The sequence below is a fragment of the Apodemus sylvaticus genome, chromosome 16, assembly GCF_947179515.1.
Source record: "Apodemus sylvaticus chromosome 16, mApoSyl1.1, whole genome shotgun sequence".
NCBI classification, from domain to species: Eukaryota; Metazoa; Chordata; class Mammalia; order Rodentia; family Muridae; genus Apodemus; species Apodemus sylvaticus.
Window position 1 is genome coordinate 68,911,083 of NC_067487.1, and position 15,925 is coordinate 68,927,007.

Sequence of the window (15,925 nt, forward strand, 5' to 3'; positions counted from 1 at the left end):
GCCTTACAGAAGATTTCCAGTTTCATGAGATTCCATTTATTAATTCTTGATTTTAGAGCATGAATCATTGGAGTTCTGGTTAGGAAAATTTCCCCCTGTGCCAATGAATTGCAGTCTCTTTCCCACTTTCTCTTCTATTAGATTCAGTGTATCAGGTTTTATGTTGAGGTCCTTGATCCACTTGGACTTGAGCTTTATGCAAGGTGACAATTATGGGTCTATTTTCATTTTTCCACATATCAACAACTGGTTAGACCAGCACTATTTATTGGAGATACATTTTCTTCCATTGTATATGTTTGGCTTCTTTGTCAAAGATTAAGTGCCCATAAGTGTGTGGTTTTATTTCTGGGTCTTCTATTCTATTGATTAACATGTCTGTTTCTTTACCAGTACTATGGAGTTTTTATCACTATTGCTCTGTAGTAAAGGTTGAGGTCAGGGAGGTGATTTCTCCAGCCATTCTTTTATTGTTAAGTATTATTTTCACTCTTCTGGGTTTTTTGCCTTTCCAGATGAATTTGAGAATTGTTCTTTCCATGTCTTTGAAGAATTGTGTTGGGATTTTGATGGGTATTGCATTGACTCTGTAGATTGCCTTTGGTAGGATGGACATTTTTACTATGTTAATTCTACCAATCCATGAGCGTGGGAGATCTCTCCATTTTCTGAGATCTTCTTTGATTTTTTTCCTGGAGGGGCTTGAAGTTGTTGTATAGATCTTTCACTTGTTTGGTTAGAGAGTTACCCCAAGATATTTTATATTATTTGTGGCTATTGTGAAGGGAGTTGTTTCCCTAATTTCTTTCTCAGCCTGTTTATCATTTGTATAAAGGAAGGCTATTGATTTATTTGAGTTAATTTTATATCTAGCCAGTTTGCTGAAGTTGTTTATCAGCTGGAGAAGTTCTCTGGTACTTTTTTGGTCGCTTATGTATACTATCATATCATGTGCAAATAGTGATACCTTTATTTCTTTGCCATTTTGTATCCCCTTGATCTCCTTTTGTTGTCTTATTGTTTTAGCTAGCACTTCCAGTACTATATTGTATAGATATGGGGAGAGTGAGCATCCTTGTCTTGTCCCTGAGTTTAGTCAAATTGTTTCAAGTATCTCTCCATTTAGTGTGATATTGGCTGTTGGCTTGCTGTATATTGCTTTTATTATGTTTAGGTATGGACCTTGCATTCCTGATCTCTCCAGTACTTTTAACATGGAGGAGTAGTTGTATTTTGTCAAATGCTTTTTCTGCATCTAAGGAGATGATTATGTAAATTTTTTCTTTGAGTTTGTTTATATAATGGATTTTTGTATATTGAACCAACCTTGCATCCCTGGCATGAAGCCTACTTAATTGTGGTGAATGATGGTTTTGAAGTTTTCTTAGATTTCGTTTTCAAGGGTTTTATTGAGTATTTTTGCATCTATATTCATGAGCGAGATTGGTCTGAAGTTCTCTTTTTTGTTTGGGTGCTTGTGTAGTTTAGGTACCAGAGTAATTGTGGCTTCATAAAATGAATTAGGTAGTATTCCTGCTCTTTCTGTGGAATAGTTTGAGGAATATGGGTATCAGGGCTTTTTGAAGGTCTGGTAGAATTCTGTACTAAATCCATCTGGCCCCTGGGCTTTTTTTGCTTGGGAGGTTCTTAATGACTTCTCTTTCCTTATGGGATATGTATCTGTTTAGATAGTTTACCTGCTCTTGATTTAACTTTGGTATGTGGAATCTGTCTAGAAAACTATCTATTTCATCTACATTTTCCAGTTTTGTTGAGTAAAGGCTTTTTTAGTAGGATCTGATGATTTTTTTCAATTTCCTTCATTTCTGTTGTTATATCTCCCTTTTTATTTCTGATGTTGTTAATTTGGATACTGCATCTCAGCCTTTCAGTTAGTTTGGCTAGAGGTTTATCTATCCGGTTGACTTTCTCGAAGAACCAGCTTTGGTTTTGTTGATTCTCTCTATCATGCTCTTTGTTTCTATTTGGTTGATTCTGGCTCTTAGTTTGACTATTTTCTGCTGTCTACTCCTCTTGGGTGTGTTTGCTTCTTTTTGTTCTAGAGCTCTCAGGTGTGCTGTTAAGTTGTTAATGTAAGATCTCTCCAGTTTCTTTACCAGGGTGCCTAGTGCTATGAACTTTGATTTTTGCACTGCTTTCATTGTGTACCATAAGTTTGGGTATGATGTGTCAACATTTTCATTAAATTCCAGAAAGTCTTTAATTTTTTTCTATTTCCTCCCAGAGCAAGTTATCATTGAGAGTTGTTTAATTTCCACATGTATGTGGACTTTCTGTTGTTGTTCTTGAAGACCAGCTGTAAGCAATGGCGATCTGGTAGTATGCATGAAATTATTTCAATCTTCTTGTATTAGTTGAGGGTTGTTTTGTGACAAATTATATGGTTGATTTTGAAGAAGGTACCATGAAGTGCTGAGAAGAAGGTGTATTCTTTTGTTTTAGGATGAAATGTTATGTAGATGTGTGTTAAATTCATTTGGTTCATAGCTTCTATTAGTTTCACTGTGTCTCTGTTCTGTTTCTGTTTCTGTGACCTGTTCATTGGGGGTGTTAAAATTTCCCACTATTGTGTAGGGTTCAATGTGTGTTTTGAGCTTTAGTGAAGTTTCTTTTATGAATGTGGGTACCCTTGCATTTGGAGCACATATGTTAAGAATTGAGAGTTCATCTTCTTGGATTTTTCCCGTTGATGAATATGAAGTGTCCTTCTTCATCAGGCTTAATAACTTTTGGTTGAAAGTCTATTTTGTTGGACATTAGGATGGCAACTCTAGCTTGTTTCCTGGGACCATTTGCTTGGAAGGCCTTTATCTATGCTTTTATTCTGAGATAGTATCTGTCGTTATTATTGAGGTATGTTTCTTGTATGCTGCAAAATGCTGTATCTTGTTTGTGTATCCAGTGTGTTAGCTTATGTCTTTCATAGGTGAGTTGAGTCCAATAATATTGAGTGATATTAAAGACAGATAACTGTTGGTTCCTGATATGTTTGGTTTTGTAGGTGGCCTTATTTGCTAGTGGTTCTCTCCCTTTGGCTTTGTTGTGAGATCCTTAATATCTTGTCTTTTTTGGTGCTGCAGGTAGCTTCCTTGTGTTGGAGTTTTCCTTCTAGGATCCTCTGTAGGGTTGGGTTGGTAGATGGATACTGTTTGAAATTGGCTTTGTCTTGAAACATTTTGCTTTCTCCATCTGTATTGATTGAGAGTTTTGCTGGATATTGTAGGCTATGCTGGCATTTGTGTTCTCTTAGAGTCTGCATGACCTTTGACCAGACTCTTCTGGCTTTTAGGGTCTGTGTTGAGAAGTCTGGTGTGATTCTGATAGATCTACCTTTGATTGTTACTTGGCCCTTTTCCCTTGCAGCTTTTTATATTCTTTCTTTGTTCTATGTGTTTAGTGTTTTATTTATTATGTGATGAAAGGATATCCTTTTTTGGACCCATTTATTAGGTTTTTTATAGGCTTCTTGTACCTTTATGTTCATCTCTTTCTTTAGGTTGGGGACATTTTCTTCCATGATTTTGTTGAAGACATTTTCAAGTTCTTTGAGCTGGGAATCTTCATTCTCCTCTAATCTGATAATTCTTAGATTTGGTCTCTTCATTGTGTCCTGAATTTCCTTGGGCGCTTTGGGTTAGGAATTTTCTATATTTTGAATTTTTTTTGATGATTATGCCAATCTCTTCTATGAAATTTTCTACACCCAAGATTTTCTCTTCTATCTCTTGTATTCTGTTGGTGATACTTACATTTGTAATTCCTGACCTCTTTCCTAGGTTTTCCATTTCTATGTTTGCCTCCATTTGTGTTTTCTTTATTGTTTCCACTTTTAGGTCTTGGACTGCTTTATTCAATTCCTTCACCTGTTTGATCGTGCTTTCCTGTATTTTTTTTTAAGTGAGTTTTTTATATCCCCTTTAAAGGATTTTATTATCTTCATGAGATAGGATGTTCGGTCAGCTTCCTGATTTTCAGGTGTGTTGGTGTTCAGAGCTTGCTGTGGTGGGAGAACTGGGTTCTGGTGATGCCCAACTGTATTGACTTCTGTTGCGTATGGTCTTATGTTTGCCTTTTGCCATCTGGTTGTTCCTGTTGTTTGCTGGTCTGGGTCACTCTTTCCGGAGTCTACCTCTTTTGTCCCTGGGTTGCTTCAGGTCTCCTGGTAGGCCTGCAGCCCTGGCTGTGGCAGACCACCAATGGGGCCTTCCAACTGGGGGCTCTTCAGAGGGGCAGAGAAGCTGTTGATCTGTTGCCCTGTTGCAGTAGATCTGGGAGGCCTTTAGACTGTTAGGTCTTCAGAGGAGCAGTCAGGCTGTTGTCCTGTGTGAAGATGTTTTACAGTGGGGTCTATTGACTATGGTTTCTGTTTCCCTGTGTGCAGTAGAATTCCAAGGAGGCTTTCAGTTTGTTGGGTCAGTTGCCCTGCATACCACAGAGCTTCAGGGAAGTCTGCAGACTGTGGTGTCTGTTACCCAGTTACCCTATGTACAAAGGAGTTCCCGGGATGCCTTCAAGCTGTGGTGTCTTCAGGGGAGCAGACAAGCTGGCCATCAGTTGCTCTGTTGTTTTGTGTGCAGCAGATCTTCTGGGATGCCTCAGGCTGTAGTGTTCGTTGCCGTGTGGGCTTCTTCTGGGCTGGCTCAGGATATCGTGTCTCCAGGGGAGCAGACTAGCTAGCAGTTTGCCCAGCAGAAAGGACCAGGTGGAAGGGAAGGTATTTTCAGCAGAGGTATGTGGTTGGTGGTGATGGGTCTCGGGTCCACCTGGCCCCCAGTGGCAGCTGTTGGACTTCCAGAGGGTTCTTACCAGCTGCTCTGAGTGCAGCGGATCTTCTGTGGTGTCTCCATGGGAACAAAGTAATTAGCAGTCTGCCTCAGTAGAAAGGACTGGGCAGAAGGGGAGGGGTATTCGGTGGCCCTGACTTAGGTTTTTATTTGAGTCACTTGCTATTATCTTTATATATTGAAAAAAAATCTTTTATTTTGTGATAGTAGCTACCTATGTGGGTGTCATATACAGTCACAGATGGCATCTTTTAAAAAGTCTGTCCTCAACCATCTGTAGCATCAACCTCATCTGATCCAATTGGTGTCATCTTTCAATTTTGCAGGGACAAGTTATTGAAGTAGAGCTTCATGTTTATTTTATGACATTTTGGGTAAATGTTAGAGTAAAACATTGATTTATTTTATCACAACAGTCCTATGGAAAACAGCTTTCTTTTTTTTTTTTTCAGCTCATTTTACTTTATTTCATATGTAGCCTTGGGAAGCAAGTTGAATTGAAATAAACAACTGTTTATTGAACATCCTATGATAAACTGTAATACTGAAGTTGTGGGGTGTTTAGTGTAGTGTTACTGCATCTTTCTGAGGTACAGTGACACCTTACTAAATACCCCACACCCTTTACAGGGTGGATTTGAGGATAATGAAGGTAACTTCACCAACTGTAAACTGCAGCCTCCTCCAGGCAGACCTGTGATGTCAGTGCGCTGTTCACATCACCATGGAGAGCAATGTAGACCAACCTGCGCCATTAAGCACATTTTATGTTTGTGTGTGTGGCACGTGTGCCTTATGCCTGTGAAGATTAAAAGAAAGCATCAGATCTCCTAGGACTGTATGGGGTACAGAGGTTCTTGTGCTCACAGATAAGTGCTCGGAAAACTAGGAATGTTAAACACGCAGGGCTGTCTCTTTAAAGGAGGACATGTATAACCTGTTTTCCACCCAGAAGGCTGAAAGTATGTGTGGTTAGTAGCCTCTGTGCGATCTGTATGGCAAGGTCTCATCTGGCTCCCCTAGACTCTTAGGTTTATCCTGGTCATCCTCTCCAGACCTTTATCGTGAGCATTGTTTCTTAGTCAGTATAAGGAGTCCACCTTTATGGGAGGTGTCACCTGTACTTTACAAACAAGAGCAGAGACGGTTTGTAGCCTGGTGACCTTTGTACTATCTGTATGACAGACCACACTAGATCTCTCCCCAGACACTTAAGATGTCACATGCAGTCAGTCTGTAGAACTCATCTTTATGAAAGAGGACACGTGCACTTTACAAAAAGTTTTGATGTTGTCGCTCCTTAAACATTATTGTACACAAGAGTTGAGTTAATTACCAGCAGGATTTTTTTTTTCTCCCAAATTGTGCTGTTCTTAAATAAACCTAAAATAAACTGCCTGGTGTCAGACTCTCCATGTTTGACCCAACACTGGCTATTGAGTTGTAGTGAACTTGACTTGCTTCTGGCCTCATGTGGACCAACACTCTGCTGGCCTTGATGGTCACAGTGACACCTCCCTCCACCCCCTACCTGGGACAGAAGTTAGCACTGGTTGTGAACCAGAATATTGGTGCTGTGAAGAAAACCCAGATCTGTACTATCAATAACTACTCTTAAATACTGAATGGTCTGTTTTCAGTCCCCCACATTGTTTACTGAACATCTGATACCCGTGTTTCCACTAAAGCATTTCATTCTTTTCTCTACTGATTTATTCATTTAAATTGTACCAAGGGCCTGTGTCCACCAGACATGTGCACTTGCCAGTGTCTTCAGTATCACAATGGTCTTTATATATCGCCAGCGAAGGCAATAGAACAATCTATAGGGAGCTGGTGGGCCACAGTTCACTGAAGATATATTTAGCTAGTCAGGTCTCCATTTTATGTTGACAAGGCCTTCACATATCTTCCCAAGTGACTTAATGACTCATGGTATGTCACCATTGATAAGGTCCTGCAACCCAGGTTTCCCGTGTCTTCTGACATCACAGTCTCCACCTTTTCTATTGCTACTCCCTCTATCTTTGATTAGGCTCTATTTCCACCAACACATGCTCCATTTGATAATGCTTCCACCATAACACATCATCTTACTGGTCAAGGTAGGCCTGTGAACCATGGTGGCTAAGCTCTCATAGCAAACACATCCCTAGCCTTTGTGGTTTAACTCCTCGAGAACTTTATTTGGTAGCACATGTGGAAGTAAAGGGTATTCTCCTGTAGTCATGAGCAGGTGGAGCCATCGTGTGACTTATGGCAGTGATTTGAGCAAAGGCAGAAAGACTAGTGTGAAAGGTTACACAGGATGTTCTTTATCAGCCAGACATAAAGGTGCTATGACACAGTCATGCCAGATCTCAGAGGAGACTTGCTGGGGGCACAGAGGTCCTTGCACTCATAGAAAAGCACCAAGAGGACCAGGAATTTTAAGAGGACACAGAGATATTTCCCTAGTGGAGGAGATGAAACCAAATATTTACATTCCATCTAGAAAGCTGAGAGTCAATTTAGTTAATAATCTGGTAACCTTTTAGATATCTGGGGAGATAGATCTCATCAACTTTTTGCTATAGAGGCAGACCTCATCCAAATTCCTCAGAATGATTATCCCAGACTCTTCCCTCCCTAGGCCATTCCCATCCTTAGGGGAGATGTTACATGTATTTCATGGCCTGCTGACCTCTATGCTATTAGTCAGAGACCACACTAGATTCTAGGCCTTTTTAGCTGTAGAGCCCACCCTCATGGTCACATGTACTTTGTGAAAGAGTTCATATATAATCTCACCTTCAGTTCTCTCGTGCACCTGTAATTGAACTGATCAGACTGATTGTTGCCTGGAAATCTTTTCCCAAATAGTATTGGGAAATGATATTGACCAATCTGGCATTAGACTCCCTATCGTCTGATCCAGATTAATGAAGTTGGTTTTCATTCTTATCTCTTTGCAGGGTTTGGTTCTCTGTTTGACCCTTGCAGGGGCCCCTCAGAGACAGGGAAGCATGGCCTGTGTGTTTGCCTCATGAGCTATTCTCCATCCTTGTTTGCTAGTGACTTTCCCTGTATGGTACCTGTGTGTTGAGCCAATGATAAGAGGAGACAGGGAAGAACGGGATGAAGGCATCTTCCTAGGCCTCTCTACGTGACTCTCGCATAGTCCTGTAGTCCTAGGCTTCAAAGTTGGCAGTGTCTGTAGTCTGAATTCCTAATATCTGCACATTGCTGTTACTCTGTTCTCACAGGGACATAAATGCCCGACTTGATGCAATATCTGATACTCTCCAATCAGAATCCAGCGTGTTTGAGCACATAGAAAACCTTCTTCGTAAATTACCGGACATCGAGAGAGGACTATGTAGCATTTATCACAAGAAGGTAAGTGGTGGAAATCAAGCCTCCTGAGACTCAATGTCCCTTAGATAACAACTCAAGGTCCTGACAGAAAACCACGTGGTTCTCACCAGTACTTGTAACTAGCATGAGAAAACACATGTAGCAGCCGAAATTTAATTGTACAATTTAAGTTGTTTGTATTCCAGTATTTACAGTCACAAAAACTTTTCTCATTTCTTGAGACTACAGCAACATATACAGAAGTACTTCTATTAAAATGCAAGATGCTGTGTTCTATCATCCAAGTGCAGACCATCGTCAGAACAAGACACTTAACTTTGATCTGCAATTTCGAAAAAGAGAAGCCTTAATTTTTTTATTTTTTAAATCATCTTTGACCTAAACAAAGGGAAAATGCTTTTCCATCCTTTACCCTAAGATGGTGTCCATCCTTGATGCTTGTGTTTCTTGGATGCAGCGCAGGATGGATCCTGTGTTTGAATCCTTTGTTAGTCTAGGCCTTTTTGTTCTAGCAGAATTGAGATCATCCATGTTGAGAGTTATGAGCAGTGGTGACACCTGTCTCTGAGTTGTGTGGGGCAGCCCACCCTCTGTGTTGTGTGTGTGGGGAAGCCCACCCTCTGTGTGGGGCAGCCCACCCTCTGTGTTGGGGGGGGGGAAGCCCACCCTCTGTGTTGTGGGGGCAGCCCACCCTCTGTGTTGTGTGTGGGGGAAGCCTACCCTCTGTGGGGGGCAGCCCACCCTCTGTGTTGTGTGTGTGGGGAAGCCTACCCTCTGTGGGGGGCAGCCCACCCTCTGTGTTGTGGGGGCAGCCCACCCTCTGTGGGGGGCAGCCCACCCTCTGTGTTGTGGGGGGCAGCCCACCCTCTGTGTTGTTTGTGGGGTAACACACCCTCTGTGTTGGGGGGGCAGCCCACCCTTTAGATTTTCTGGTTTATAGTATTCATTCCTTGTGTTTTCTTGGATGTGGTTAGCCTGTTCATTTGAGGTTTACCTTCCAGTGCCTTCTGTAGTGCCTGATTTGTAAATAGATACTGCTCAAATTTGGTTTTATCATGGAATGTCTTTCTTCTTCATCTTTGGAGGCTATAGCAATCTGGACTGGTGTCTGTGATGTCTCAGAGTTTTCAGGACGTCTGTCCAGGCCCTTCTGCTTTAGAGGCTTGAGAAGTCAGGTGTTACTCTAATATGTCTTTTCCCCTTGAATCTTTTAACATTATCTCATTGTCCTATATGTTTTCCTGTTATTAGATGTCTAGAGGACTTTATTTCTGCTCTAGTTTACTTGTCGTTCTGTCTGCTTCTTATGCCTTGATAGGTATTGTTATGAAAGGGAAATTTTCTTCTATGATTTTGTTGAAAATATTTTTTGTGCCTTTGAACTGGGTTTCTCCTTACTGTATTCCTATTGTTTACAGATTTTTTCCCTTTTTTTTTTGTGCAATATTTTTTTTTATTCGATATAATTTATTTACATTTCAAATGATTTCCCCTTTTCTAGCCCCCCCACTCCCCGAAAGTCCCGCAAACCCCCTTCTCTTCCCCTGTCCTCCCACCCACCCCTTCCCACTTCCCCGTTCTGGTTTTGCTGAATACTGTTTCACTGAGTCTTTCCAGAACCAGGGGCCACTCCTCCTTTCTTCTTGTACCTCATTTGATGTGTGGATTATGTTTTGGGTATTCCAGTTTTCTAGGTTAATATCCACTTATTAGTGAGTGCATACCATGGTTCACCTTTTGAGTCTGGGTTACCTCACTTAGTATGATATTCTCTAGCTCCATCCATTTGCCTAAGAATTTCATGAATTCATTGTTTCTAATGGCTGAATAGTACTCCATTGTGTAAATATACCACATTTTTTGCATCCACTCTTCTGTTGAGGGATACCTGGGTTCTTTCCAGCATCTGGCAATTACAAATAGGGCTGCTATGAACATAGTAGAACATGTATCCTTATTACATGGTGTGGAGTCTTCTGGGTATATGCCCAGGAGTGGTATAGCAGGATCTTCTGGAAGTAAGATGTTCAGTTTTCGGAGGAACCGCCAGACTGATTTCCGGAGTGGTTGTACCAATTTGCAACCCCACCAGCAATGGAGGAGTGTTCCTCTTTCTCCACACCCTCTCCAACACCTGCTGTCTCTGAATTTTTAATCTTAGCCATTCTGACTGGTGTAAGATGAAATCTTAGGGTTGTTTTGATTTGCATTTCCCTAATGACTAATGAAGTTGAGCATTTTTTTAAGATGTTTCTCCGCCATCCGAAGTTCTTCAGGTGAGAATTCTTTGTTTAACTCTGTACCCCATTTTTTAATAGGGTTGTTTGGTTTTCTGGAGTCTAACTTCTTGAGTTCTTTATATATATTGGATATTAGCCCTCTATCTGATGTAGGATTGGTGAAGATCTTTTCCCAATTTGTTGGTTGCCGATTTGTCCTCTTGATGGTGTCCTTTGCCTTACAGAAACTTTGTAATTTTATGAGGTCCCATTTGTCAATTCTTGCTCTTAGAGCATACGCTATTGGTGTTCTGTTCAGAAACTTTCTCCCTGTACCGATGTCCTCAAGGGTCTTCCCCAATTTCTTTTCTATTAGCTTCAGAGTGTCTGGCTTTATGTGGAGGTCCTTGATCCATTTGGATTTGAGCTTAGTACAAGGAGACAAGGATGGATCAATTCGCATTCTTCTGCATGCTGACCTCCAGTTGAACCAGCACCATTTGTTGAAAAGGCTATCTTTTTTCCATTGGATGTTTTCAGCCTCTTTGTCGAGGATCAAGTGGCCATAGGTGTGTGGGTTCATTTCTGGATCTTCAATCCTGTTCCATTGATCCTCCTGCCTGTCACTGTACCAATACCATGCAGTTTTTAACACTATTGCTCTGTAGTATTGCTTGAGGTCAGGGATACTGATTCCCCCAGATTTCCTTTTGTTGCTGAGAATAGTTTTAGCTATCCTGGGTTTTTTGTTGTTCCAGATGAATTTGATAATTGCTCTTTCTAACTCTGTGAAGAATTGAGTTGGGATTTTGATGGGTATTGCATTGAATCTGTATAGTGCTTTAGGCAAAATGGCCATTTTAACTATATTGATTCTACCGATCCATGAGCATGGGAGGTTTTCCCATTTTTTGAGGTGTTCTTCCATTTCCTTCTTCAGAGTCTTGAAGTTCCTGTCATACAGATCTTTCACATGTTTGGTAAGAGTCACCCCAAGATACTTTATACTGTTTGTGGCTATTGTGAAGGGGGTCATTTCCCTAATTTCTTTCTCAGCCTGCTTATCCTTTGAGTATAGGAAGGCCACTGATTTGCTTGAGTTGATTTTATAACCTGCCACTTTGCTGAAGTTGTTTATCAGCTGTAGGAGCTCTCTAGTGGAGTTCTTTGGGTCACTTAGGTAGACGATCATGTCGTCTGCAAATAATGATAGTTTGACTTCTTCCTTTCCAATTTGTATCCCTTTGACCTCCTTATGTTGTCGAATTGCCCGAGCTAGTACCTCAAGTACAATATTGAAAAGATAAGGAGAAAGGGGGCAGCCTTGTCTGGTCCCTGATTTCAGTGGGATTGCTTCAAGTTTCTCTCCATTTAGTTTGATGCTGGCTACCGGTTTGCTGTATATTGCTTTTACTATGTTTAGGTATGGGCCTTGAATTCCTGTTCTCTCCAAGACTTTAAGCATGAAGGGATGCTGAATTTTGTCAAATGCTTTTTCAGCATCCAATGAAATGACCATGTGGTTTTGTTCTTTGAGTTTGTTTATGTAGTGGATTGTATTGATGGATTTCCGTATATTGAACCAACCCTGCATTCCCGGGATAAAGCCTACTTGATCATGGTGGATGATCGTTTTGATGTGTTCTTGGATTCGGTTGGCAAGAATTTTATTGAGTATTTTTGCATCGATGTTCATAAGGGAAATTGGTCTGAGGTTCTCTTTCTTTGTTGGATCTTTGTGTGGCTTTGGTATCAGCGTAATTGTGGCTTCGTAGAAGGAATTGGGTAGTGTTCCTTCTGTTTCTATTTTGTGGAATAGTTTGAAGAGTATTGGTGTTAACTCTTCTTTGAAGGTCTGGTAGAATTCTGCACTGAAGCCATCTGGTCCTGTGCTTTTTTTGGTTGGAAGACTTTCTATGACTCCTTCTATTTCTTTAGGCATTATGGGACTGTTTAGATGGTCTAGTTGGTCCTGATTTAATTTTGGTATTTGGTATCTGTCAAGGAAATTGTCCATTTCCTCCAGATTCTCCAGTTGTGTTGAGTATAGACTCTTGTAGTAGGATCTGATGATTTTTTGGATTTCCTCAGTTTCCGTTGTTATATCTCCCTTTTCATTTCTAAGTTTGTTAATTTGGATACTTTCTCTGTGCCCTTTGGTCATTCTGGCTAAGGGTTTATCTATCTTGTTGATTTTCTCAAAGAACCAGCTCCTGGTATTGTTGATTTTTTGTATGGTTCTCTTTGTTTCTACTTGATTGATTTCGGCCCTGAGTTTGATGATTTCCTGCCTTCTACTCCTCCTGGGCGAAATAGCTTCTTCTTGTTCTAAGGCTTTCAGGTGTGTCATTAAGCTGGTAATGTACGCTCTCTCCATTTTCTTTTTGGAGGCACTCAGGGCTATGAGTTTTCCTCTTAGCACTGCTTTCATTGTGTCCCATAGATTTGGGTATGTTGTGTTTTCATTTTCATTGTGTTCTAAAAAGTCTTTAATTTCTTTCTTTATTTCTTCCTTGACCAAGGTATCATTGAGTAGAGTATTGTTCAGTTTCCACGTGTATGTGGGCTTTCTGTTGTTTCTGTTGCTATTGAAGACCACTTTTACTCCATAGTGATCAGATAGGAGGCATGGGATTAGTTCGATCTTCTTATATTTGTTGAGGTCTGTCTTGTGACCAATTATATGGTCGATTTTGGAGAAGGTACCATGAGGTGCTGAGAAAAAGGTATATTCTTTAGTTTTAGGATAGAATGTTCTATATATATCTGTTAAATCTAATTGGTCCAAAGCTTCAATTAGTTTCATTGTGTCCCTGTTTAGTTTCTGTTTTCCTGATCGGTCCATTGAGGAAAGTGCAGTGTTGAAGTCACCCACAATTATTGTGTTAGGTGCAATGTGTGCTTTTAGTTTTAATAAAGTTTCTTTTACGAAAGAGGGTGCCATTGCATTTGGGGCATAGATGTTCAGGATTGACAGTTCTTCTTTTTGTATTTTTCCTTTGACCAGCAAGAAGTGTCCCTCAGGGTCTCTTTTGATGACTTTGGGTTGAAAGTCAATTTCATCTGATATTAAAATGGCTACTCCAGCTTGTTTCCTGAGACCATTTGCTTGTAAAATTGTCTTCCAGCCTTTTACTCTAAGGTAGTGTTTGTCTTTGACCCTGAGGTGTGTTTCCTGTAAGCAGCAAAATGTAGGGTCCTGTTTACGTATCCATTCAGTTAGTCTGTGTCTTTTTATTGGGGCATTAAGTCCATTGATGTTAAGAGATATTAAGGAATAGTGATTGTTACTTCCTATCATTTTTGACGTTATTTTTTAAATTTGAATGCTTAACTTCTTTTGGGTTTGATGAAAGGTTACTATCTTGCTTTTTCCAGGGTGAAGTTTCCCTCCTTGTATTGGTGTTGTCCTCCTATTATCCTTTTTAGGGCCGGGTTTGTGGATAGATATTGAGTAAACTTGGTTTTGTCATGAAATATCTTAGTTTCTCCATCTATGGTGATTGAGAGTTTTGCTGGATATAGTAGTTTTGGTTGGCATGTGTGTTCTCTTAGAGTCTGCATGAGATCTGCCCAGGACCTTCTAGCCTTCATAGTCTCAGGTGAAAAGTCTGCTGTGATTCTGATAGGTCTTCCTTTATATGTTACTTGGCCTTTTTCTCTTACTGCCTTTAGTATTCTTTCTTTGTTTAGAACATTTGGTGTTTTGATTATTATGTGACGGGAAGTATTTCTGTTCTGGTCCAGTCTGTTTGGAGTTCTGTAGGCTTCTTGTATATTCATGGGCATCTCTCTCTTTAGGTTAGGGAAGTTTTCTTCCATAATTTTATTGAAGATGTTTGCTGGCCCTTTAAGTTGTAAATCTTCACTCTCATCTATGCCTATAATCCTTAGGTTTGGTCTTCTCATTGTGTCCTGGATTTCCTGGATATTTTGGGTTACAAGCTTTTTGCATTTTGCATTTTCTTTAACTGTTGAGTCCATGGTTTCTATGGAATCTTCAGCATCTGAGATTCTTTCTTCTATCTCTTGTATTCTGTTGTTGATATTTGCATCTCTGTCCCCTGATTTCTTCCCAAGGCTTTCTATCTCCAAAGTTGTCTCCCTTTGAGTTTTCTTAGTTGTTTCTACTTCTGATTTTAGATCCTGGATGGTTTTGCTTAGCTCCTTCACTTGCATGTTTGTGTTTTCCTGTAATTCTTTAAGAGATTTTTGTGTTTCCTCTTTCATGACCTCAGCCTGTTGACCAAAGTTCTCCTGTATTTCTTTAAGAGATTTTTGTGTTTCGTCTTTCATGACCTCAGCCTGTTGACCAAAGTTCTCCTGTATTTCTTTAAGTGTTTTTTGCATTTCCTCCTTGTTGGCTTTTGTATTCTCCTGGATTTCTTTCAATGATTTTTGTGTTTCCCTTGCAAGGGCTTCTAACTTTTGATCCATTTTCTCCTGAATTTCTTTATGTATGACCTTCATGTGTTCCTGTACCAGCATCATGACCAGTGATTTTAAATCCAAATCTTGTTTTACTGGTGTGATGGGGTATCCAGGACATGTTGGTAGAGGAGAATTGGGTTCAGATGTTGCCATATTGCCTTGATTTCTGTTAGTGACGTTCCTGCGTTTGCCTTTTGCCATCTAGTTCTCACTGGTGTTAGTTTATCTTGTCAGTGCTGGACTCACCAGTGCAAGCTGCCCCTTCCCAGTTGGCCTCTGGTGCACAGCTTACCTCCTGCACTGCTTGTAGACAGTGTGCTGCTGCCCAGGCTGTTCAGATCCCAAAGCAGGCACCCGAAGGCTCCCGCTGGGGCCCGCTGGATTCACTGGAGCACACTGACTTCTCTCAGCTGGCCGCCCGGAAGCCCAGCTAGCCACTTGCAGGACTTGGAGATGTAATGCTGCCGCCCAGACTGATCTGGATCCGGAAGCGGAGAGAGTAGAGCTAAGGGCTTCTGCCTGAGGCCTTGCCCCAGATTGTGTCTGTGGAGCAGATGGAGCCCGTGTGCACTCCCAGGGAGTGCCGTCGGTGTATGCTACTGTGACCTCCCCTGTGTTCCGCTCACTCCGCTGGGCAGCCGATCCGCCAACTGGGCTGTCGCACACAAGGTTAGCCTGGCCGCCCAGCCCCTGAGTCCAGACAAAAGCCTGGGAGGCCAAGGTCCGAGCAAAGTTCCCCTAGGGCTATGACTGTTAATTGGGTCTGCCAGGTGACTAGGATGGCGGGCGTGCGCGCCCGCGCTCCCTGAAAGCGCCGGGAGAGTCTGCTTTGCTAACAATCACCTGGGCGGGTTGACTCACAGATGGCCCACCAAGCCGCCCAGTTCTTGGGGTCAGTCCTGTGCCTTTTGGGGCCTGGACCCCCGCTTTGTTAGCCTTAGGCTATGCCTGTTACAGGTCTGCCCGCCTGAGCTCTCTGTAGTCCTGCAGGTAAAATGGCGGCGGCGCGCTCGCAGGCCTGGGCAAAAAACCTCCTGGCTGGGTTGGCACCCCGATGGCCCCCCGACCCGCCCAGGGCCTGGGTGCAGGCCAACGCCCGTCGGGCTCAGACCA

At 41.6% G+C, this 15,925-nt stretch overlaps 1 protein-coding gene across 2 annotated transcripts in view; it reads left to right on the plus strand.

The window, feature by feature from the left end:
• Nucleotides 1-15,925, plus strand: part of Msh3 (mutS homolog 3) — a 170,584-nt gene that overhangs the window by 85,260 nt on the left and 69,399 nt on the right. For both annotated transcript variants that reach the window (XM_052159436.1, XM_052159437.1), the window contains exon 13: nt 8,051-8,183. In XM_052159436.1, coding sequence (XP_052015396.1) covers nt 8,051-8,183 — 133 coding nt within the window. The remainder of the gene's footprint in view (nt 1-8,050; nt 8,184-15,925) is intronic.